At 37.7% G+C, this 25,947-nt stretch overlaps 2 protein-coding genes across 2 annotated transcripts; both read right to left on the bottom strand.

The window, feature by feature from the left end:
* Positions 1 to 4,178: 4,178 nt before the first annotated feature.
* On the bottom strand, positions 4,179 to 9,002 carry LOC105437200. The gene is made up of 9 exons (XM_011663507.2): positions 8,854 to 9,002; positions 8,143 to 8,436; positions 7,641 to 7,889; positions 7,060 to 7,395; positions 6,479 to 6,705; positions 6,003 to 6,137; positions 5,589 to 5,742; positions 4,853 to 4,880; positions 4,179 to 4,476 (listed from the first exon to the last, which is right to left on the bottom strand). Exons 1-9 carry the CDS (start codon positions 8,879 to 8,881, stop codon positions 4,179 to 4,181), a joined length of 1,749 nt encoding a protein of 582 aa, XP_011661809.2. The 5' UTR covers positions 8,882 to 9,002.
* An 8,216-nt stretch (positions 9,003 to 17,218) lies between these two features.
* Positions 17,219 to 22,278, bottom strand: LOC105437203 (ankyrin repeat domain-containing protein 50-like). Its single transcript, XM_030991067.1, has 6 exons — positions 21,966 to 22,278; positions 21,273 to 21,527; positions 20,283 to 20,507; positions 18,820 to 18,923; positions 17,766 to 17,978; positions 17,219 to 17,230 (listed from the first exon to the last, which is right to left on the bottom strand). The coding sequence occupies exons 1-6, from the start codon at positions 22,276 to 22,278 to the stop codon at positions 17,219 to 17,221; spliced, it is 1,122 nt and encodes a 373-aa protein (XP_030846927.1).
* Between the last annotated feature and the right edge of the window lie 3,669 nt (positions 22,279 to 25,947).

Raw genomic sequence — 25,947 nt, 5'->3', positions numbered from 1 at the left:
TCTTACTGGAGGTCCTCTGAGTGCATCAGTTGACTGCCGGGGAAGAAGACTCCATATTTTGTCCAGAAGATGTTCAAATAATGGAACAAAAAACAAAAGAAAGAAAGAGATTCTAGAGACATGACAATGAAAAAGTAATCATTTTATTATAGTTTCAGCTCAAACGTATCATACAGAAGTAGACGAATGAATGATTAAAAAACATAACGTAATTATTGCATTAACCTTGTAAATTAAACAAAGAATTCAAGGGATAATATCAATCGAAGAAGATATGCCTCATAATTTCCTCGAGGAAATGAAAGATTGTAATAGAAAATATTTATTGTGAAGTGATAAACTGAAATCGTGAAAATCTTATAAATATACACATCCACACAGACATACAAACATCATTTTATATCGTGTTATGTACATGATCATTGATAAAACACTCCAGAAAAGCCCCTTTTACGACCGTTATATGGCTTAATACATATATCTAATCTGCTTTTTTTTTGTTTACTTGATTATTGTCGTAATTCAACACAAACAACCTTGATACAGCGTAAGAATAAAGTCAAGCACTGGTTCGGCAAGCACGAAACTGTCTGGAAGTCATTGGAAAATGTTTGAAGTTGAAGTTTGAAGTTTGAAGTTTTATTTGCAACAACAAAGTATGCAAGATAAAACAATAAAATACAAACTGTACACGATGTACAAAACAATGAAATACTGCAAAAGCTTAATTCATGCTAACATAAAACACATTCATTCAAAAGTTCGTTGGAATATATATAATGGGATGATTATTTTTCAGGTTTGTAAATCACTTTTTTTTTAAAAGTATTTTTAGAGGATGATACTATTGGTTTAGTACTGTTTTACATCTTGTTATTAGGACCATGGCAAAATCGACATGATAGACTTGCTAGAAATGTTAAAAATATTGAATACATTCATGGCAGTAATCAACATTTCGAAACAAATACAAATGAATATAGATAAAACAAAGTTTGTTGAACACAACATATAAACAAATATATACAATATTTACTAGTATCGATTCTTTTTGGAGAATAAAACCATATCAACTGTAAGAAATTGTTATAGGAAATGGATATACACGTATATACAAATCATAACGATGTGCAATCTTGCTCAAAACTGCATACAGCTGAAAAACACTGCACACACATGTAGCAAAGTGGGAAAGCACATAATGTCATTAATATCTAGTTCAAAGACTGGAGCTACTTTGTCATATTTTGAATATGATAGCATTTTATGAGCAGCCATCTTAAAGTAACATTTCTCCTAAGATATTTTTCGCCTATATAAAATGAAGTAAAAAGCTCACAACTCTTATACATATGATTTCTAGCAATATAACAGAAAAAGTTTTCATGCAAACTTACAATAACAAAATTATCCGTTGCTATTATTGTTTTGTGTTTACAATCATTGTTAGTAATGCAACTAAATGTTCATACAAACCGAATAGTCATAATAGTAAAGCAAATTTTAACTGCAGTTTTTACCTAATGTTCATGATCATTGGAGCAATAGAAGTGAGAACGTTTTCAAATACCCTTGCAATAAGGACAATTTCCTCTGAATTTATTAAGCTACATTTACATGACTGTTGTAGCCATACAACTAGAACCGTTTTCATAGAACCTTATAATAATGCATATATTAATTTTAGTTATTACCTAATGTACATGATCATTTTGGTAAAAATAAAAGAAACATCCCCATGTATCCTGCCAATGTAGAAGAAGATTCTGCGAGTGTTATATATAAATGATTATTGTACAACAGAACAGCAACAAATATTTTACAACCTTGTAATAAAAGAAAATATCGGCTGAGCTTATTAAGCTAGCTTATAGAAATGATTGCTGTAGTCATACATCTAAAACCGTTTTCATGCAACATTTTGATAAACATACAGTCATTTCAATTATTACCTAATATACATGATCATCGTTGTCAAAAATATTAACAGTCTTCATAAAACCTTACAATGAAGAAAATGTATTCTGTAATTATTGTCTTATGTACATGACCATTGTAGCAATTTAAAGGAAACACTAGTCGCGTATCCTCATAGTAAAGACATTTTGTCTTTTAATTATTAATTATTTTTTTAATTAATTTTATTATTAATTATTGTCTTATTTACACGATTATTCTCGAAAAACAAATTGAACAGTTTCAAACCACCTTACGGTGAGCCATGTATTTATTGACGTGCATTATCATTATAGCAATAGAACTGAAACGATATTCATACAACCAAGAAAATATCTTCTTGTAATTATTATCCTAAGTATATGATTATTGTAGCAACAGAATAGCAAAAGTTTCAAACAACCTTGCAATGAAAAAAATATCCTCTGGAATTATTAAGCTACCTCGTATACATGACTGTAGTAGCCATACAACTAGAACCGTTTTCATTCAGCCTTATATCGCATGTATTCATTTCAGATATTACCTAGTGAACATGGTCATTGTATGAAAATAAATGAGCAGTCTTCATAAAACCCTGCCATGAAAATAATATCTTCCGTCATTATTGTCTGATGTGTATGACGATTGAAACACTAGTCATATTTAGTAAAGACAATTTGGTCTGAAATTATCGTCTTATTTACAAGATTATTCTAGCAATACAAACTGAAGAGCTTCCAAAACCAACTTCTGATGAACCACATATTCACTGTATTTATTAAATTATGTGCATTATCATTGTAGCAAAGGTACTGAAACCGTATTTTTAACAACAAGTTATATTTTGTTATTATTATAATGTTTATGATTATAGTAGCAATGATCAGTATGAGAATACACCCGACGGTGGTCTATACGTCTAAGAAAATATCTTCAGTAATTATTATCCTGTGTATATGATAATTGTAGCGACAGAACAGCAAATGTTTTCAAACAACCTTGGAATGAAAAAAATATCCTCTGGAATTATTAAGCAATCTTATATACATGATGGATGTAGCCATACAACTAAAACCGTTTCCAAACAACCTTATAATATCGCATATATTCATTTCAGTTATTATCTATAGCGTACATCAAAATTGTAGTAAAACAAATGAACAGTATTCATAATACCTTGCAATGAAAACAATTATCTTCTGTAATTATTGTCTTATGTACATGACGATTGTAGCAATACAAATGAAACGCTAGTTATACTGCCAATAAGACGAGAATTGGTTCTGTATTTATTGTCCTTTATACATGCTTATTCTAGCAAAACAATTTTAACAGTTTCCAAAACCACCTAATGATGAACCACATAGTTATTACATTTATTAATTGTAGCAATAGAACTTAAACAGTATTCATGGAATAAAGACGTGTTCTGTAAATAGCATCTTATTAACATGATTATTCCAGCAACAGAACTGAATAGTATTTTTACAACCTTACAATAAAGAAAATATCTTCTGATATTACTAACTGAAATAGAACTTAAACAGCGTTCATGGCATCAAGAAAACGTGTTCTGGAAATATTGTTTTATGTACATGATTATTCCAGCAACATAAGTAACATTGGATTTATATAACTTTACAATAAAGACAAATATACTGCGATTACTGTATCATGTGTAATAGTGTAGCAATAGAACTACAACAGTTTTCATACAACCTTACGATAAAGAAAATATCTTCTGATATTACTATCATACGCATATGTTTTGGCTGTGCCGCTCTATGGATCAGAGGAATGGACTCTGGAAACAGCAGATATCAAAATGTTGGAGACTTTTTGACATTGCACTGTGTAGGAAGATGGCAAAGATAAGTTTGGTGGATAGATAGACAAATAATGAAGTTTTACAAAGAGTGGGGGAGGAGCAAAAAATAGTAACAACGTGGTAAGAGAGACAGAAGAAATTAATTAGGCATTTGGGGCAATTGGGAAAGGACAAGAATTATAATAAGGGAAGGAAAATAATTTATGTTGTTGTTTTGCTACGCACATAACTATGGTGGCGATAGAACTGAAAAGTTTTTCACACAAACTTGTCACAAAGAACATATTATTGAAGCCAATACAACAACTGAACCAAGTTTGATACATCTTGAAGAGACATGAGTAATGGTTATTCCATTGCATTGCAAAGGAAACTGTCTATTTGTTACTGTGACCGTGGGTGTACGTTCAAACTAACTTTCCTGGAAGAGGACCTCGGCTGTATGACTTAACCCAGCTTTCTCCAAAGCGAGACGAAGTTTATTAACCTGCTCACTCGGTCGGACACGCCGTCTCCAGTCAAGAAGCATCTCCCTGAATCCTGAACTTGAGACGCTGCTAGCCGAGGAGTCTGCTCTGTCAAGGTACTTCTCTACCGCTGAATGGGAGAAGCCAAGCTGGTAGCCCAGGTGATGTGAATCGTTTATTGCAGATACTAAACCAGACAATTGTTTTAGCATGTTGTCTGATGCGAACTTTATTCGGCCGCGTCTGTAGGGGTGAGAATAATACGACAATTAAGCGAAGGAAGAAAATAAACAAAATATTGAAATACAATTCAGAAGATGGCGACGTCCTATCCTACTTTGATTATCCCAGCGCCAATGTACACCTTACTCTTACACACCATTATTTTATGTACAACTCTTCACGAGTACATTATAATTGCAATTTTCACGACTAGTACTCGCTAAAAGAATAACAATTTTGATGGGTTCGTGCAGGTTAAATAATTCAACGACAGGCATACTGTATAATACATGTATTTGTTAGATTTATTACTTGACCTAATAAGCATGGTATGATATTAAAATTCAAGGATAACGTTGCATCTTTACTGCATTGGGACAAACGATTAATTACTTACGTGTAGGAGACTCCATAATCTGGCTCGACTGTTTGGAAGAAAAAAGGAAAACAATAATTGGGATGTGTAATCTTCAACTGTACTTTTCTTTAGTTGTTATAAGTGAATTATCACACTTTTAATTTAATACCATTCACGCGTCTTTCACATACAAATTCTAAACTTTTGGGGCAGAGGCAGCCCTCGGGGGGGGGGGGGGGCAAGGGGGCACAGTCCCCCCACTTTTTCAAGTACCAGCGATTGTATAGCCAGAGTATATTTTCGTTAATTCCATTTTATACGATTGAAAATAAACAACGAATTGCGTGTATTGTGACGGAAATTCTGAACACTAAACACATGTATACACGACCCTTCAAGACTCACACTTGTGGAAGAAATATTTCTTTTCTTCTTCTTCTTCGTCTTCTTCTTCTTCAGGAGTCCTTCACTGCTGAAGATTCTTTCAGGTGTGTAAGTGCATGTGTATGGCGACATGGGGATGTCAATGTGTGCAGGTGAAAGGTGTATATACATAGTGCGAGTAAAAATGTTGCATTTAATGAAATGTTTACCTAGTGGTTGGCTACTATATTCCACTATTGACTTCGATGATAGGCTGAATATTGTGTGCGTAACTTGCTGAAAGTATGATTTCCCCTTTGATTTACCACCAACACATGACTTCGATAAAACGTCCCATTCGAGGGGTGGACATGGTAAAGTAGGTTTTAAAAAAGACCAAGAGTTGGCCTACCTTCTGTTGAAGTGGGTATTTGTTGCTCTGCGAGTGTCGATGTGCCCTTCTCAATACGTAGACAGATACTCTTCGCCCCTCCCTCAGCACATGAGGAGAGTAGCTCGAAGTTAAAGGTGTTGCCTTCTCCGTTCAGGAGACAACGTACAGGGACCTGGTAAACATTTTCAAACAAGATTGCGGATAATGCAATGCCATAGATTGATAATAATATTCGATGTTCGTAGAATTTAACTTGATTATCATTTCTGTGAAGAAAATCTCTATCGGGTGGGGGGGGGGTGGTAATTGATTAGTTAAATATTGTTTAATTTGAGAACTTGATAACTATAACAATATCAATTTTGTGGAAAACTTGAGGAAATGGAACAACATAACATTTCATGCATACATATGTTCTAGTGCGAAACTTACAGTTTCCTGGACCTTTTCTGAGTCAGAAAGACACCAAAGCTTAAGATCTTCTTCCTTCGATTCCAGAGAGAACTTGATCACGGTCGCCACCTGGTAGATTGGTTCCAACAAGCTTCCCTGTCTTCTGCATATATCCTGACAACAAAACATGAATGAAAACTTGACTGAATCGTGTACCTACCTGTAGATTACAGACCTGAGCAATTCAACAAACGAATGGCAAAATCATACAAGTTGCTTTATTTCATGTATTTTACTTCCTCTTTGTAGTTTTGTCTTCACGCTACTTTTATACGGGTTTTTATATTTGTAATACTCCTTTTGGAATTGGAGCTCATTGTGATGGTTTATCGTACACTTCAAAGCCATTTTGCAGCCCGGGCAATACTGTCTAAGCACTATTAGCATGACATCGTGACAGGTAGGAGTGCTATATACATGAAATAAGAAACCATCAATAATAGTGATATACATACCGCAGGATGTCTGTTGCAGGGATGAGCTATGCAAATACGCAGTCTAGATTTCTGTGAAGGAAGCATGAAAAGCGGCTGAAATACTTCACAGGTGAATTGTAATCTATGTACGTCGCTTGATGACAACGCCCAGAGTTGAAGATGACGCGTAGGGAAAGCAACCATGTCCTCTGAGATATGGACATCTCTTGATGTATTTGGAAGCAAGCTCCTGTAACCAAATGTACCTTGGAATTTGCAAGAAGGGTGAAAAGAAGAAAGAAAACTAAAACGTAAATTGTATAAAAGTATCACAGAATATATTCATGTACAAGTACAACACACACATGCCAGCCCCAAATTAAAATTAATTTGAATAAATGTAATCAAATATCATGCACCATCATTTTCGAAATGTTTAGGAGATGTATTTACTAAAACTATTTACATAAATAGATAATTTTACTTCGTATCTTTGTTTCTAAAGAAGGGTAAATCATTTGGAAGGTATCGAATCTTAACAATGACACCCTTTTTTCTACATATTTAGAAAACAAAGGAGACCCATTACAAAGAAGAATAAAGAAGAATAATAGGGCTACCTGGTCCTAACTTGGTGTACAGGCTAACACGTAAGTCATCTTGATGCTGTTCCGGATGGATGCAGTGTGGAAGAGCTACAGTGGCAGGTTTGAGAAGTTCTTGAGTGAAAGAACATTCAATGACTGGAGTAATGAGAACATCTCCATCCTTAAGGGGAATCTTAGATGGGCATCGACTAGGTACACTAAGAGTGACCACAGACCTCATCCCTTTAGGGATTGCCCCTGCAGGGATGGATACTCTGATGTCCAGTTCATCTAGCTTCAACTCTCCACCGTCGTGATCAATAATGCCATGAGAGAAAGGGTCCTTGAAACCTTGGTGGTGTTCCATTGCTACAAACGGATGATACAAAGACACAACATGTCGGGATTATACACAGGTTATCGTTGTCAGAATGGCGTTTGAGTTCTATATATCACTTTTTTTAAAGGTTTGAAAAACACTTGCAGTAAGATTACAGCTTTCCTTGATAATTATGAAGGTGGTCGAACTATATGACAGGACATGCCAGATATTTATTTACACTGGCTTTTCTTTATAATGAGAACTTCAACGAAGTTACGTTAACTATAATTACCTGTTGCTATTTTGTCCGCTAAATCGTTGAAATGAAAAGCTTGAGCTATTTCAAGAAGCCTTTGTCTTGTTCCTCCATGTCGTACCCACTCTTGAAGCATCTGTATAACAATGTGTCGTATCAAGGTTAGTGGAAAGGACACAGATGTGGACATTACCTGCAGGATTTCGGGAGCTGTTAGGTGAATGCGTTGGGAGAGGTCAAGTAGATCTGGAGTTGTGCAAATTATTTTGGAGATTTCATCAAGACCTGGAGAAAAAATGAAAATAAATTGTAATTTAGTCTTATCAAGTGCCATGATTGTCCTTGTCGTTTCGTATTCTCCCTCTTAAATTGGACTAAAAAATCTTTCCATCACCCTGTTCACCTCTTTTTACGACTTACGCACTGTAAAAAAATAAAATAATAATAAAAAAACATCGCACGTGATTTCTACCATAAGTTAGCGTGATTGGGAAAGACTTTGCCGTAGGGCTTAATATTTTGTATAATTATATCAAACCTTCATTGAAATCCTGGATGTTGTAATCTTGAAGAAGCTTTGTCATCAGTACATTCTTTTCTTGGCTACCTAAACGTCTGTACCACTTGTTGAGGAGTTGCCGTGCTAGTCTGTTCATTGCTGCAGAATCGGAAGGTGCAACGAAACCAACAATGACGTAATCATCCAGACGAAGGGCTTTCCCCAGTTGCCATGCCGAAGACAAACTCTTCACCCGAAGAGCCACGCTACACTGCTCGCTCATACTCGGTGAACCTCCACGTAGGTCGATGTCTTCAACACTTTTATCTCCATCTATGATTTATGAAAAAGAATTTGTTTTATATGTATATATATACATTACGACCTGTCGCAATGACCACCTCTCTAGAAAGGCCCCTTGTCAAAAGTAGCTTTGCGTATTCGCACGTCACACGTAGCAGTCCACTATGTCGACGCAAAAATCTAAAAGTCCTTAATGTCTCCATGTCAAGAGAGACATGTGTGTAATGTGTGTCAAGAAAGTCCATCTGTCTTTATTGGACTTGTTTATGTTTTCCTTGGGTAGTGTAGAAATACAAGTTCGACTCTTTCTATATATATATATAGAGAGAGAGAGAGAGAGAGAGAGAGAGATATGAACTTAATTTATCATATGAACTACAATCTTGACACAACATAATGACAACCATTGTACTGTGAAAGGCCATCCTTAGAACTAATATGACATACCCGAATCTGAATGTTCGATGATCTCCATATCTTCATGTTCGCTCTGCTCTTTTCTTTGCTGAGGTGGTGAAATAGAATTCACTTGCAGTTCTTGAACAGCCACTTCTTCGTCTTCTTCTTCTACTTCTTCTTCTCTTTTTTCTTCTTCTTCTTCTCCGTCTACAAGATAGAAATTATTAGGCCATTATGACCATGGAATGGTACTGCCCTTAGCTAACAGCATATTTAATTTCCGTGTTTCGGTTCGATCACTCATCGGGCTGATATATACTCACATGACCTACATGATTGTTCAAAGAGACCAGGAGCAAAATAGCCGAGTTCCTTATTCCTTGAATATTGTATGTCGTAGACAACGGCGAAAAGTTCAGTGTTTAATGGACACTCTCAATAATATATAACCGTGGAATACATGGAAGCGATTCGACAGAATATTGTGACGAATTTCAATAAGGCAACACAATCAGATCGAGTTATATCTATTCTAATATAATAGTACACTTGAATGATTCCTTATTATGTTGTACTTGAGAACAGTAGAAGAATAAAATTGCATGAATTGTGATACCCTTGCTTTTCTCTGCTTTCGATGCTTCCTGCACAGACTCCCAAACCAGCTTCAAAGTCTGCTTTGCTTTAGACCCTGAAGTTTGTGATGCTTTCCAACTTGAGAGCATCTGAATATTAGCGTCTTTGCTATTGTATAGTGTCCGATGTTCGATGTGTTGTAATTCTGACTTGTTGAATCCCAGCTTCTCGCCAATCTCATAGAACTTCTTTGGTTTGATCTGACGGGCGAACGTAAGTAGTGTCCTGTCAGGAATTTCTCTGTATCATCAGAAAATGAATATAAACAGATATATATCTTTTGTTCGCTTTCTTGTTAAACTTAAAATGTCTTATCTAATCACCTAAACATATTTTGTATGAGTGTTTCAGGGGTGGATCTAGCTTTTTGCTAAGGAGTGGGGGGGGGGGGATTTGACCCAGTGGCGGATCCAGGATTTTCCAAGAGGGGGGGGGGGCGCCAAATTTGAAAATCGCGCCGACCAATATTTCGCTTAGGTGGGGGGAGGGGGGGGGGGGTAGTGAGCACTAAAACTGTTTTTTCTTCATTTTTCCCCCAGACATTTGAATTAGATAGTATTACAACAACAAAAATTGCCCCCGACACTAAAAAAAGGGAACTAGTATGTCGGCAAACGTGCTTTTCGTCTCTCCTTATTATCTTCCACTTTCTTCATTAAATAAATAAATATAAATAAACTGGACCTGATTATCAATAAATAGGACTGAACTGACATTCTATATCTATTCTATCAGTACCCTAGTTAGCATTGAATAAATTAGAATCTTACCCAGTAGGCCCAATGTCTGATGTTCCTATTTGAAGTCGAAGTAGAACATAAAGATATAAACATAAAAACAATAAGAATGAGAATACAAAAATATTGTTTAAAAGACAATTGGAATCAAGCTAGTTTGTAACCTCATTTTAAAAGGCCAAGCCAAATAATGCTTCTGTCACCATCCTTCATAATGATGTGTAGATACTATATAAGTATAATTTTGAGTACATCGACCCCTATTTTGTCTCTTTTTTCTGTTGTAGAGAAACGACATGTATTATATATTGCAATATCCTGATGTAACTCCAACACTCATTTTTCCAACTCATTACAGCCCTTGTTCCAACGCAGATATCTAGAGCTCTAACTTATTTCTTGACTGTCATGCACCATTAGCGTCTCGAAATATGTTTACTGGAACTTAATCTTAATTCTTTCCTCAATCCTAACTTCTAGCAACGCACAACACTGAAAAACTAGTTGAAAGGGGTGCCAATATGCCATGAAAACATATTTATTATCCAAAGTTATTCTGTAAAACAATTGGAAGTATTAGAATGTACTCGTCCCTAAGTTATCAGGAAGGTTGAATCCTACTGTTTTACAGTAATTTGGGTTCAATATGGGTCCGATTTTAAAAACAGTGATTTAATCCTTTTTCTACTAGTTAAATAGGGTAATAATTTTATTCATGTTAAAATGGACATTGGCTTGGAAGACTAACCGACACTTTGTTCAAAAGTCAAACCTGAGATGGAAATTTCTTCTGCTGGTGATTCTAAAGACTCCATGAGTGACAGAAACGTTTCCTTTGCTGCTTGGCCGGATGTTTGTCTGTCTCTCCATGTCACCAGCATGGCATAGATGGCCTGCTCTCTGTCATGGAACGTCCTGTATTCTATGGCATCCAGTTGTTGTATAGTGAAACCAAGAGCTACTCCCAAATCGTAGAAATGGTCGACCGTCATTGTTTGGGCTATTGTAAGGACATCAATGTCCGGCAGGTCACTTTTCGAGACTTCTTCCACTGCCCTGCAAGACAATGTGAAGGTGTTCTGGTAAATGTCCTTGTTAACACTACTTTTAAACGATGGCTATATGAACAACAACCCGACGCCAATGACTTATAGCAGCATATTGAATGTTACTTATATTTGCCTCAACGACCCTATCAATATCTTTGACGAAAGAGAGAAATTGCCACCGTATCAATTTCTGATCACCTTTGCAATTTAGATATAATGAGATGGGAAAGTACTGTATTTGTAACTATTTTTTTAAGTCCTGAAATCTATTCCACAATTTTTAAAAAGTAGAAAGTTTCATATTATTTTTTCTAAAACTTACCGCACAAATGAGGGCTCAGGAGGAAATTGGTACTCCGGTCCATCTACAATTTAAACAAGGGCAAATTAAAGAGGAAATACAGAAAACGACTTGTGTCTACTTTTATTATTATTATATATTTCCTCTCCTGATGGCCTCTAGTTTTCAAACAATTTGCTAAACCTTTTGTGTCATCACTAAATTTACGAAAGAAGTGTATGTACAAAAGATTCATGTAAAAATGAACATTACCAAAATGCGAATGTACGTATGCCCGCATTTCACATTTCATGACGAACTGTCAAAAAGTAATATTACAGGAATATACATTCCATTCCGAACTATAAACTTCGGATAATTTTGGGTATTCATTGCTTACTGACATAAATAACATTCGAATGTAATTATCTCTAAGTTTTAGTTCATTAATTCTCGATAGATTCTCCAAATTCTTTGAGTTCTTTATTTGCTCTAACTCAGGAGTTATTAGTCACGAAGTAACTGATGATTTGTTATTTAGAGCACGAAACGAAGATATACCTGTGTGTCTGATGATAAAAGCAATGGATCGAGACACCCCTAGCTTTCCATCCTGAGTAATCGTGATGGTAATCCCTGTAAATTCTACATCATCCTCAGCAGGAGTCACGGACAATAATATGTTGTGCCTCATTTTGCTATGAACATCCTTTAAAGAGAGAATCTGTGTAATTGAAATAAAGAAAAAATACCAACTCTAAATTTGAAACGGTATCATTGCGAGGAAAAAATTAAAAAAAATCAGAATGTGTTAATGTTTTATAGCATATAGTATTAGTAACACGATCACAATAATTTTAGATAAATCAGCTCAAGGGCAATTTTAGTACCCTATTGTTTATACAATAGAAATCGTGTTCGAATACGTCATTATTATTTGTCGCACTTTTCAGTAGGTGACGTAAAAGGCTTTTAGAATTCCCTTAAACTGATTTTTATTTTAAGTAGATGCGATCGTCTTTACCAAGATACATTCCCCCGGGTGCATATTCATGTCGGATAACTGGCCAACATGGTAAGGGAATGTTTGAGTAATGGTGGCAGGTTAAGGTTTCACATGTACTAATACCAGGGTTAAACATTCCCAAGGCAACAAATTTTAGATGTCAGAGGTGAAAAAATGTCAGAGGTATAAATTATGTTTAAAAATATGAGAAGGGAAACAAATATCAGAGGTAAGAATGCGAAACGAGAGTATACCAGAGGTTTGATAGAGGTAAACGGTGTCAGAGGTAAAAGTTCTTGAGGTAGAGATAGATGCAGAAGTTGAGAATGCCAGATGTAAAATTAAAGATGTCTTTAACTGACATGTTTACCTCTGACATTTTTACCATTGCATTTTGTTACATCTGACATTTTTCATTAAACCTTGTAAACTTTTATTGAAAAACAATATCTTGATCATTAAATACAGATTTCGGTATGAAAACTCGAACGTCACGTATTATCTATAGCATAGTTTAGACAACATTGATACATCAAAATAATGATTTCCAATTTTGATTACCTTGCTTTCAACTTGTTCGTCCTCACGATGACACGTCACTGTGACGTCACCAGACTTAGATTCAACACTGAAGGGAACGGAGCGATGACTCTTGTGGTACGACTGCTGCTTCTGTTCCTCTTGTATATCCTTAACAAAAAATAAAGTACCATCGACACACACAAGTGTTATTTACATGTAATTTGTTTATATAGTGCAAAACGTAGAATGGGTGATTTTTCTTTTCAGTGAATAAAAGGTTTCAAATGTTAACAGAAGATTAATAACTAGTACAACTCTAAGCACGCTTAGGACATAGAGTGAAATGGTTCTAAAGAGCTCCTGGTAGTGAGCAACCACGGTTCTAAAAATAAACATGCTCCTCCTTAAAAAATCTGTAAAGGTTCCGCCAGTATCATTAAACAATGCTAAAGGGTTCACAGTGACGCGATGGTTCTTTTTAAGAACCCCAGTGTTTGGAAAATCGTTATATTTCTTGTGCATCTAAATGTGGGCTGAATATGTACGTGTCTTTATGATATTACTGAGTAAAAATATTATCAATAACTCGTTACTTTGTTCCTCACTCACTCTATCAGAAAAAAGGTGAATATGACTGTAAGGTATTATTTAATATCCTGTGTCACGCATTGATATTGAGGAAAGTAGGTTGTGGATTCTTTAAAAACACACCTAAAATCAAACTTGAAAGTAATACAAAACTTATTTAAACCTCTTTGACCATGAAGATGGATTCATTTTTATATATGAAGGGCTCTATGTAGTTTTTGAAGAACATGGGCAATATCGGGGCCAAATTAAAGAACCACATATTTAATGTTACAGTGCGATGCTGAATAAAGGATAAGGCATGAATAAATGCAGTTTTTAATTTGCAACATATTTCCAAGAGTGTTTATCTCATTTCAAACGAATGCCCATTATTATGCTTTCTTTACTTCATGAAGACTTTGAATCGTTAAAGGGATAGTTGAGTTCTGTTTTCAGATCGCAAATGCCTTCAAAGTGCATGGTTATTGCTTTTATTCTTATCTATGACATTTCTAGTGCCCTTTTAGGACCTAAAATTGCTAAGAAGGTAATTTTAGACCACTTCAACCTAACTTTCAAAATATACGGTGACCGTTAATTAATTAATAAATAATAACAATACATGGGCCGGTTGATTGTGCGTAATATAACCAACCAGGCGCGTACACAGGGGGGGGGGGGGTTTGGGGGTTAAACCTCCCCTTTGGTAATTCTTTGTGTGTAAAACCCCCCCCCCCTAAATTTTTTTTTTTTTTTTTAATTAAAAAAAAAAAAAAAAAAAAAATCCCATGACCGACCTCAAAAAGATGACCTTACCCCCCCCCCCCCCCACCAACGGAGCAAAATGTCAAATTTTCAAATTTCGATACCAATTTCCGATACCTTTGGTAATTCTTTGTGTGTAAACCCCCCTAAATTTCCCTAAAACCCCCCCCTTTTGGATTTTTTTTTTTTTTTTTTTTTTTTTTTTTTTTAAATTCCCATGACCGACCTCAAAAGGATGGCCTTACCCCCCCCCCCCCCCACCAACGGAGCAAAATGTCAAATTTTCAAATTTCGATACCAAAAAAAAAAAAAAAAGTGTCCCCTCTTACCCCCCCCCCCCCCCCCCCCCCCCCCCCCCCCCCCCCCCCCCCCCCTCCACTGAGCGACTTTTCGGTTGGCTGAGTCGTTTCGATTTTTTGGACTACCAAAAAAAAAAAAAAGTGTCCGCTGGGAATGAATTTTTACTTACCGTTTCGATCCCAGGAAGGTCCAGATGCATCTGCAGGTGAACTTCAAACTCTTGCCTTCTCTCTATCTTGTCTGGGATGTATGGAGTGCACATAAGTTGATGTCGGATCACCTGCTTTTCAAGAGGAATGAGAACCCACCACTCAGCACAGTGACCAATGTATAGCTCAAGATGTCTCCTGTACACTCTGCAGTATGGTGGTTCGTCTGGTGAGCGGGATGACCTCTCTCTTGATGTTCTTGGTAGATCTGGTGTCAAAGATTCCACAAATAAATAGACACTGCAAATCGTTCCTCACGTCGTTATGGATGACCACAATACAGGCTACCGACCCAGAGATCACTTTGAAGGCGTTCTAAGACTACAATTAGGATTTAAGATTTCAGTGTTTACTGTCTATATAAATTAACCTCTTGGTGGTCTGTTCAGGATGATTATAATGGCTAAGATATCGTTTTCAATTTGTGTTTCTTGGGAAGTAAAAGTAGACAAAATATGGTATCCTGTGCTAAGAATGTCATGTAAAGTGCTGTGTCTGGCAAGCTAGCTGTGGATCTCGGTACACCACTTTCCACTTATCCCAGCATTAACTTGATTAAGAATGGGTCATTTTCTGAATCTGAACCATGTTACGGGTGAAGTCCTTTACCCGTCTCCCCAGGTCCTTGGTTCACTCAGCAGACGACAAAGTTACACAAAGTGGTGTCTCAGGAACCATTACATGTTGAATCTTCGTTTCGAGCTCAATTGTCAAAACCAAAACTGAAACAACTCGTCCACAGGACGAGTATGTATACACAATAACATCGGTCTATACATTTACATCCACCACTCCCAACGGACTTACCCTTCGCTGAATCCCATACACGGCAAACAATGTCAGGCTTCACTTGATCTGGATTGACGATGAAAGCTGAGTGTGGTATCCTGATCTTAACGGGTTGGTGGAAGATCATGTTTGGAGGGTCACATCTGATCCCGTAGCAGGCCACCGATTCATCACCCTGGCTATTGATGCTTGGAGGATCTTGTATACTGGTTAATGTAATCTCACAGGAGCCACTCTCTTGTACAGCCCCTAGTGGTATCGACATTGATATACCAAGGTCTTCCAGTTCTATCTGCTTTCCGTCACTATCGACAAGAACAGACACCGTAACCAAGGGTATGGCTTCTTCGGCTGTACAAAAGATGAAATCAAGAGATTAGCAACAAAATGGTGGAAAATGAACGGTTTCTCTGTATCAAGAAAAATAGTCAATGACTTAGTCTGAATCTCGGGTACATCATCAATAAAGCCAGTAATTTAACAAAATTAACAAAATCTATAATCGTTTGAGGTGGAGAAGATATATTTCTCGCATAATCAATGAATGTAGTGTACAGTAGGCGAAGAATGTGTATCAAATAGTACTTAAACGGCAAGTTATCGTTTTGAGAGATGCATGAGTGCATTTTAACAGCGAAATGAAGACTGTATGAGCAGTTGAAACAATGCACGAGAGAGTAAATGTTGTCATCTCTCTATATCCTACATTACCTCGATATCTTGTGATCATCTCTATCGAAGGTAACCTATAATTTCGAAGGTAAAAAGAGAGACCAAAGAGTGATTGTTAGTATTGATGGTTTTTATTCATAATCACATCATGGATGAAAATATAAGAGCTTCTGTTAAACATCTTCAGTCATGATATGAATGTAGAGAATACAAAAAAATGACCAAGTCGTCTCAAAAGGTCCAGAATCCAGGCGTTCCAATTACAATGCATCGAGGAAATGAACTTGAACGAACTTCAAAAGTCCGAATAGGCAAGAATACGCACAGGCTTCACCACGGATACATTTAAGATGCTGGGCGGAACACTCAACTGACAACTACCCCCTATGATAGTTGTCCGGGGGTATTTGTCCTAGCGGATAGTTGTCGTAGGGGGTATTTGTCTGGGGGGTACTTGGCCGGGTGGTACTTGTCTGGGGGTAGTTGTCCTAGGGGTAGTTGTCCGGGGGTAGTTGTCCAATGGGGTAGTTTACTGGGAGTAGTTGTCCGGGGGTAGTTGTCCCAGGAGGTAGTCGTCCTAGAGGGTGGTTGCCCTAGAGGGTAGTTGTCTTAGGGGGTAGTTGATTGAGGGTGGTTATCCGGGGGTGGATGTCCTAGAACCATATCCAGCATTCGTTTCGATGGGTTTTACGGTTTGGTATAATAACCTTTATCTGCACATGCACAGATGATTATTTCCGACCTGGCAGATTGATAAAGATTTCCCTACCTTGAAAATATCATCTGTCGGATAACTTCATTGGTAGTATAGTGGACTGGGAGTTTGCCTTCACCATCTCTTATATCCAGCTTCGCGCCGTGATCCAGAAGGTATAGGATTAAAGCCTTCTCTGGGGAAATCTCGTGATGATAGAAGTTCTCTGAGATCTGAGTTCAAATACCAGGTGTATCAAGAGAGGTTATCAAAAAGAAGAACAAAAAGAAATGTGCATTGATAATTTGTATATTTAAATATGTTTATAAACGGGTCATTTTAAAGTTTGATGGTAAAGACATCATACATCGATGTCTTAGTTGACCAATCAAGTACGGGAACCACCGCAGCCAATCTATTAAATTACTTGTTTATTTCCCATCGAAACGCTTTACAAACACCATAAACCTAACAATCTGCCTGATAACTTCGATAGATCTTCCGTTCATCTTGCCTTGGATGAAACGTGTGCTATACGACTGGTATACCATGCAACCAACAAAAGTTGTCTCTAAATATTGAGTTTTGACTGTTCTGACATGACTGTTCGGTCACTATGCAGGGGCAAGCTCTTAATCACAAGTGACATTGACATAATTACCATTTTTTTTTTCTTTCTTGCAGACTAGCTTATCGATTGTCCGGCTCGCTGAGTTTTTAATCGTCTTTACCTGTTTGAGTTTCCCTTCCGTTTGTTCTTTTTCGCCCTTGTGACCAGAAAGTATGATGGCTTCATGGAGGCAGGTCTTTCCATTGTGCGACTGGATGTTCAAGGAAGCTCCATGGGAAACCAGCGACTCGACAACCGGTGTGTGGTCATTTTGAGTGGCGAGGTGAATGGCAGTCTTGCCGTCATCATCACGTTGATCGAGAATCCCAGTGCTCTACATAACAGAAAATAAGAATTAATAAATGAAAAAAATAATGTATGAATTATAAATTATAGGCGTATTCCTTATGATGAAGCACTGATATCATTCTCTAATTACGTGGACTTTCAACTAGCTTGAATGGCCAAAAAATTATCGAAAATTTCTTTTAAAATCGTATAAGCCTACACCTTGTGTAGTCTGAATGTGGTTAAATATAAGCCCAGAAACATATGAATTCGAAATAAACCCTACTTAGCTGTGTTTGCCTATATTATTACCATTTAAAAAAAAAACGTTTTTTGACACTTTTTTATTATTTATATTGGCTGCTCACTATGTAGAGAAAGGATTTATTACACACCTTTGAACGAATTGCTAAGATGTCGGAAGAGTTGGCACTTCCTTTCTTTGAAGATAGATGCAGTGGGGTCTGTTCATTAGCATCTTTTTCATCAACTACGGCTCCTTCCTCAAGTAGGACCTTAACAATATCGAAGTCACCATTCATAGCAGCAATGTGCAAAGGGGTGTAACCGTTTCTGTCACTCATATTCACACTTATTCCTTGTATTACCAAATACTTCGTCACATCAAGATGACCCTCCTGAGCAGCACTGTGTAATGCAGTTCTACCGTCATTATCTCTGTTATTCACCTCACCTCCTTGACTGATGAGATATTTAGTGATATCAAGTTGACCTTCCTTAGCAGCAAATTGTAATGCAGTCCTACCCTCATTATCTCCCCTATTCACCTCAGCTCCTTGATTGATCAAATATTTAGTGACATCAACATGACCATTCCGAGCAGCAAATTGTAACGCAGCCCTACCCTCATTATCTTCCTGATTCACCTTGGCTCCTTGACTGATCAGATATTTGGTGATATCAAGATGACCTTCCTTAGCAGCAACTTGTAATGCAGTGAAACCCTTATCATCTCCCTTATGGGCGTAAGCTCCTTCAATGATGAGATATTTGGTGACATCAAGAAGACCATTTAGAGCAGCACTGTGTAATGCAGTCCTACCCTCATTATCTCCCTGATTAACCTCAGCTCCTTGACTGACCAGATACTTGGTGACATCAAGATGAGCATTGAAAGCAGCACCTCGTAATGCAGTCCAACCGTTCTTATTTACCCTAGTCACCTCAGCTTCTTGAATGATGAGATATTTGACGACTTCAAGATGACCGTTCTGAGCAGCACTGTGTAATGCAGTCGAATCCTCATTATTCCCTTTATTGACTTCAGCTCCTTGACTGATCAGATATTTGGTGACATCAAGATGACCATTTTGAGCAGCAACACTTAGTGCAGTCCAACCCTCATTATCTCCCTGATTAACCTCAGCTCCTTGACTGATGAGATATTTGGTGACATCAAGATGACCATTTTGAGCAGCACTGTGTAATGCAGTCCTACCCTTATGATTTCCCTTATTCACCTCCGCTCCTTGACTGATGAGATATTTGGTGACATCAAGATGACCATATTGAGCAGCAACACTTAGTGCAGTCCAACCCTCATTATCTCCCTGATTAACCTCAACTCCTTGACTGATGAGATATTTGGTGACATCAAGATGACCATTCGAAGCAGCAACACTTAGTGCAGTCCAACCCTCATTATCTCCCTGATTAACCTCAGCTCCTTGACTGATGAGATATTTGGTGACATCAAGATGACCATTTTGAGCAGCACTGTGTAATGCAGTCCTACCCTTATGATTTCCCTTATTCACCTCAGCTTCTTGACTGATGAGATATTTGGTGACATCAAGATGACCATTTTGAGCAGCAACACTTAGTGCAGTCCAACCCTCATTATCTCCCTGATTAACATCAGCTCCTTCACTGGTGAGATATTTGGTGACATCAAGATGACCATTCAAAGTAGCAACACTTAGTGCAGTCCAACTCTCATTATCTCCCTGATTAACCTCAGCTCCTTGACTGATCAGATATTTGGTGACATCAAGATGACCTTTGAAAGCAGCACCTCGTAATGCAGTCCGGCCGTTCTTATCTACCCTAGTCACCTCAGCTCCTTGACTGATGAGATATTTGGTGACATCAAGATGACCATATTGAGCAGCAACACTTAGTGCAGTCCAACCCTCATTATCTCCCTGATTAACCTCAACTCCTTGACTGATGAGATATTTGGTGACATCAAGATGACCATTCGAAGCAGCAACACTTAGTGCAGTCCAACCCTCATTATCTCCCTGATTAACCTCAGCTCCTTGACTGATGAGATATTTGGTGACATCAAGATGACCATTTTGAGCAGCAACACTTAGTGCAGTCCAACCCTCATTATCTCCCTGATTAACATCAGCTCCTTCACTGGTGAGATATTTGGTGACATCAAGATGGCCATTGAAAGCTGCAGCACGTAGTGCAGTCCGACCGTTCTTATCTCCCCTATTCACATCAGCTCCTTGAATAATGAGATATTTGGCGACTTCAAGATGACCCTTCTGAGCAGCATCCTGTAATGCAGTCCAACCCTCATTATCTCCCTGATTAACCTCAACTCCTTGACTGATGAGATATTTGGTGACATCAAGATGACCATTCGAAGCAGCAACACTTAGTGCAGTCCAACCCTCATTATCTCCCTGATTAACCTCAGCTCCTTGACTGATGAGATATTTGGTGACATCAAGATGACCATTTTGAGCAGCACTGTGTAATGCAGTCCTACCCTTATGATTTCCCTTATTCACCTCAGCTTCTTGACTGATGAGATATTTGGTGACATCAAGATGACCATTTTGAGCAGCAACACTTAGTGCAGTCCAACCCTCATTATCTCCCTGATTAACATCAGCTCCTTCACTGGTGAGATATTTGGTGACATCAAGATGACCATTCAAAGTAGCAACACTTAGTGCAGTCCAACTCTCATTATCTCCCTGATTAACCTCAGCTCCTTGACTGATCAGATATTTGGTGACATCAAGATGACCTTTGAAAGCAGCACCTCGTAATGCAGTCCGGCCGTTCTTATCTACCCTAGTCACCTCAGCTCCTTGACTGATGAGATATTTGGTGACATCAAGATGACCATATTGAGCAGCAACACTTAGTGCAGTCCAACCCTCATTATCTCCCTGATTAACCTCAACTCCTTGACTGATGAGATATTTGGTGACATCAAGATGACCATTCGAAGCAGCAACACTTAGTGCAGTCCAACCCTCATTATCTCCCTGATTAACCTCAGCTCCTTGACTGATGAGATATTTGGTGACATCAAGATGACCATTTTGAGCAGCAACACTTAGTGCAGTACAACCCTCATTATCTCCCTGATTAACATCAGCTCCTTCACTGGTGAGATATTTGGTGACATCAAGATGGCCATTGAAAGCTGCAGCACGTAGTGCAGTCCGACCGTTCTTATCTCCCCTATTCACATCAGCTCCTTGAATAATGAGATATTTGGCGACTTCAAGATGACCCTTCTGAGCAGCATCCTGTAATGCAGTCCAACCATCATTGTCTCCCTGATTAACCTCAGCTCCTTGGCTGATCAGATATTTGTTGACATCTAGATGACCATTGGTAGCAGCACAGTGTAATGCAGTACTACCTTGATTATTACCCATATTCACCCCATCTCCTTGGCTGATCAGATATTTGGTGACATCAAGATGACCATTTTGAGCAGCAACACTTAGTGCAGTCCAACCCTCATTATCTCCCTGATTAACCTCAGCTCCTTGACTGATCAGATATTTGGTGACATCAAGATGACCTTTGAAAGCAGCCCCTCGTAATGCAGTCCGGCCGTTCTTATCTACCCTAGTCACCTCAGCTCCTTGACTGATCAGATATTTGGTGACATCAACATGACCCTTCTGGGCAGCTCTGTGTAATGCAGTCGAATCATCATTATTCCCTTTATTGATCTCAGCTCCTTGACTGATCAAATATTTGGTGACATCAAGATGACCATTCGAAGCAGCAACACTTAGTGCAGTCCAACCCTCATTGTCTCCCTGATTAACATCAGCTCCTTCACTGGTGAGATATTTGGTGACATCAAGATGGCCATTGAAAGCTGCAGCACGTAGTGCAGTCTGACCGTTCTTATCTCCCCTATTCACATCAGCTCCTTGAATAATGAGATATTTGGCGACTTCAAGATGACCCTTCTGAGCAGCATCCTGTAATGCAGTCCAACCATCATTGTCTCCCTGATTAACCTCAGCTCCTTGGCTGATCAGATATTTGTTGACATCTAGATGACCATTGGTAGCAGCACAGTGTAATGCAGTACTACCTTGATTATTACCCATATTCACCCCATCTCCTTGGCTGATCAGATATTTGGTGACATCAAGATGACCATTTTGAGCAGCAACACTTAGTGCAGTCCAACCCTCATTATCTCCCTTATTAACCTCAGCTCCTTGACTGATCAGATATTTGGTGACATCAAGATGACCATTGAAAGCAGCACCTCGTAATGCAGTCCGGCCGTTCTTATCTACCCTAGTCACCTCAGCTCCTTGACTGATCAGATATTTGGTGACATCAAGATGACCCTTCTGGGCAGCTCTGTGTAATGCAGTCGAATCATCATTATTCCCTTTATTGATCTCAGCTCCTTGACTGATCAAATATTTGGTGACATCAAGATGACCATTGGAAGCAGCACTATGTAAGGCAGTCCTACCCTCATTATTTCCCTTATTCACCTCAGCTCCTTGACTGATCAGATATTTGGTGACATCCAGATGACCATATGTTGCACCATTTTGCAGTGCGGAAATCACATTACCATTCACCTCAGCTTTTTGACTGATCAGATATCTCACTACATCAAGTTTACCGTACCCTGCTGCAATATTTAAAGGAGACCAGCCTTTAGTACTGCCCTGATTCACTTTTGCCCCCTGACTGATAAAGTATCGTACTATATCAAGATGACCAATCCTTACAGCGCTGTATAATGCAGAGTATCCGCCTTTGTCTTCTTTGTCCATATTAGCTCCAAGGCTGAGTATAAATGGTATTGCTTTAAGACGTCCGAGTGATACAGCAAGATGTAAGGGTGTTTGTCCATCTGGAGTCGCCTCGTTCACATCAGCTCCATGATTTATGAGATACTCGATGACATTTTCCTGACCATTATGGACCGCTATGTGTAAGGGTGTGTTTCCATTTTGGTTTGTTTGATTTATGTTTGAACCAAGTTTTAACAAACTTTCGACGGCTTCAAGATTACCCTGCAATACTGCATCGTGGATCTCTTGATTCACATTATCCATATTTGTTAATGTCTCGCTGCATAACTGGATCAGTAAGTTCTCTGGTCACAGATAATTATGTCCCAAATTCCTTCTTTGCGATCATCTGTTCAACTGTCATTAATTGACATCACTTTGTATCCAGAGAATGCCCAGGGTAACATTAAATTCGTTTGCCATCGAAGCTCGATATATTTGAGCCGTGCACAGGAACGCTGAACCCTAAAAAACTGCACACGACTTAGCAAATAAAAAGTTAATCATAAATCCTGGTGATCGATCAAGATACTTATAATGAGTGACAATTTCACATAGAAGTGATAACAGAATTGGACTTTAGATTCATAATTCTTTGCAAATATCAATATCAACCAAGTCAATACCTAAAAAGTATTTTGTGTGTGTGTGTGTGTGTGTAAACTCGGGAACCTACATTTCATACGTGCACTATAACAATACAAAAATTCATATCTCACTTATGGCTTTAGGCCTAATTAGATAATGCATTTTTGCTATTGTTTTTGTTGTTTATTCATTATTTCTGTATTAGTTACATACACGTAGCATTCACATTCAGTGTAATAATAATATTCCACTTTTATCAAAACGCTCAAAACAATGTCTCTGAGCGTTGTACAGATATACTACAGTGTGAGTCAAACAAATGTTTACCCCTAAAAAAAATTGCTAATTATTAAAAAAAAAAAAAATCATCTATGAACAGTAAATTATGATACATCTTATGAAAGAGTGTTTTATCCCGAATCATTTAGTATCATTTTGTGTGGTTTGTGTTCACGCTTGGATGAACTGGAGGCATTGTTTGCGAAAGTGCAAAAATCGACTTGCGCCAAAGTTGATTATATGATGTTTGAATGAAATAATTGGGACTTGGTTATTAATTCGGTCTTTGCAGATCCAAATAACATCGCCAACAAAATTGATCATGCCACACATATCAAATATCGAATATCAAATATCAACCAACATTTGTGCGCGATATGCAATGCATTTCTTTTGATACATTCAATTAATTCTCTCACTCCGCTAATCCCAACATAATACATATTATATCCTGCATCAAAAATTTGTTGGCTTTTGATTGGTTGAGAGCTCGTCACATGACCAGAAATATTTGACCTATTTTTAGAAAGTACTATATGAGAGTACTATTTTGGTGTACTATTTGGGAGTTGAATTTTTTTTTTTTTTTTTTAATTGAATAATTTTTTTTTCTTCAAATCTTAATTTAATGAAAACAAAATATTTTAAATCTTTTTAGATAAAAATTGACATTTTTTTTTGTTCTAAATTCATTTTTGTTTAAATACATTTTTGATGCAGGATATAAAACAAATATACCATGCCTTCTATTCGAGGTACTGGTTAAACTATGGGACTCGGTGACTCCAAAAGTACCATTTGCTTCGGGGCTGCGCCCCTCAGCAAATAGTACTATTGGAGTCACCTCTTGCGCATAGTTTTAACCAGAACCTCTCAAGGCAGTGTATATTTGTATACTATAAGCATACCACACAAGAATGATACCAAATGATATTAGTGCCATGTCGGGATTCGAACCTTGTAAGCAGGTAAGTGTATATGGTGAATTAGAATAAACACTGAAATTGTGAATTCTTTCAGCAGCAAATGAAATTTAAACTGCGTGGTGTTCTAATAAAAGATCAAATGTATTCATACCGACTTGGACACTTTTCGTCTTTCAATAAGGCCTAAAATAAAAACTTGTATTGCCCTTTGCGACCGACCCAAAATTCTGAAAATCTACGGTCGGCATTTAAAAAAAAAAAAAAAATTAAACCGTGTTTTAGATTTTTTTTATTATTAATGAAAACAAAAATATGTATTTTGTTCAAACATTAACAACTGAAAAATATCGGCCCCAAAAAAAAAGTTAAAAAAAACCCAACTTTTCCAACCGACCGACCCATGTTTTGGCACCTAAAGGGCAATACAACAAGTTTTTGTTTAGGCCTAAGGTCCCTTTGTAAATCTTCGTACACAGTCCCAAAATATATACAATAAAACATGTTTCTTTAGGCATATAATTCCTCATATGAATGATGACTCCTGCCACATTACTGCAACCCCACCCCCCCCCCCCCCACCCCCTCTCTCTCCCTCCCTCCTGGCCTGGTATATTCCCTCGTAACTCAAGAAGAAATTGATATATGTTGGACAATATGAAGTGCACTTTTCAAGCTCTCCTTTGATATTAATTTAATAATATATGAATGCTTATCTTTGCTCACAATCCCTACAAATATTATTTCTCTGTCAAAACATTTTCTTTCTTTTCGAACCCACAGCTGAAACGGGTCCCTACCAGAATTCAAATAAATGCAACACAGTATATTAATCATTAATTTGTTCATAAGGCATAATCAACTAGTGTTCATCCCGACCTTGCCACCCGCATTGTTTGAGGTTGAAAAGATAACGCACAGAAATCATAATGTAACCAGTAGCTGTTCTAGAAGAATATATTTTGTTGGTGGATGGAGGGCTTTGGTGGGCTTTCGGGGGATCTGGTAGCAACCCCCCCCCCCCCCCCTCCAAGAACCGTTACTGCATATGTTGGGATTTGTGTCGTATCTGAACGCATAGTTCTGCAAGGTACTCATTGAACTTTCGTCAATTACCCTGATTTAAGCTGACTGACGCAAAATATACGTACTGATAACAATATCTTCA

This window comes from Strongylocentrotus purpuratus, unplaced genomic scaffold, assembly GCF_000002235.5.
Source record: "Strongylocentrotus purpuratus isolate Spur 01 unplaced genomic scaffold, Spur_5.0 spur5_scaffold_2, whole genome shotgun sequence".
Lineage (NCBI taxonomy): Eukaryota > Metazoa > Echinodermata > Echinoidea > Camarodonta > Strongylocentrotidae > Strongylocentrotus > Strongylocentrotus purpuratus.
The sequence above is the reverse complement of the archived record's forward strand: the minus strand, read 5'-3'. Positions and strand labels throughout refer to the sequence as shown.

Excerpts from the sequence above, each read along its gene's own strand:
- LOC105437200 (XM_011663507.2), bottom strand. The coding sequence starts at position 8,881 with ATGGAGATCATCGAACATTCAGATTCGG. Across the intron at positions 6,138-6,478 it reads CCTGCAACAGACATCCTGCG|GATATATGCAGAAGACAGGG; the intron begins GTATGTATATCA and ends TTTTGTTGTCAG. Across the intron at positions 5,743-6,002 it reads CAGAAAAGGTCCAGGAAACT|GTCCCTGTACGTTGTCTCCT; the intron begins GTAAGTTTCGCA and ends AATGTTTACCAG.
- LOC105437203 (XM_030991067.1), bottom strand. The coding sequence starts at position 22,278 with ATGGGTAATAATCAAGGTAGTACTGCATTACACTGTGCTGCTACCAAT. Across the intron at positions 20,508-21,272 it reads TAATCAGGGAGATAATGAGG|TTGAGGTTAATCAGGGAGAT; the intron begins GTTGTACTGCAC and ends TCAGTCAAGGAG. Across the intron at positions 18,924-20,282 it reads TAATCAGGGAGATAATGAGG|CTTACGCCCATAAGGGAGAT; the intron begins GTTGGACTGCAC and ends TCATTGAAGGAG.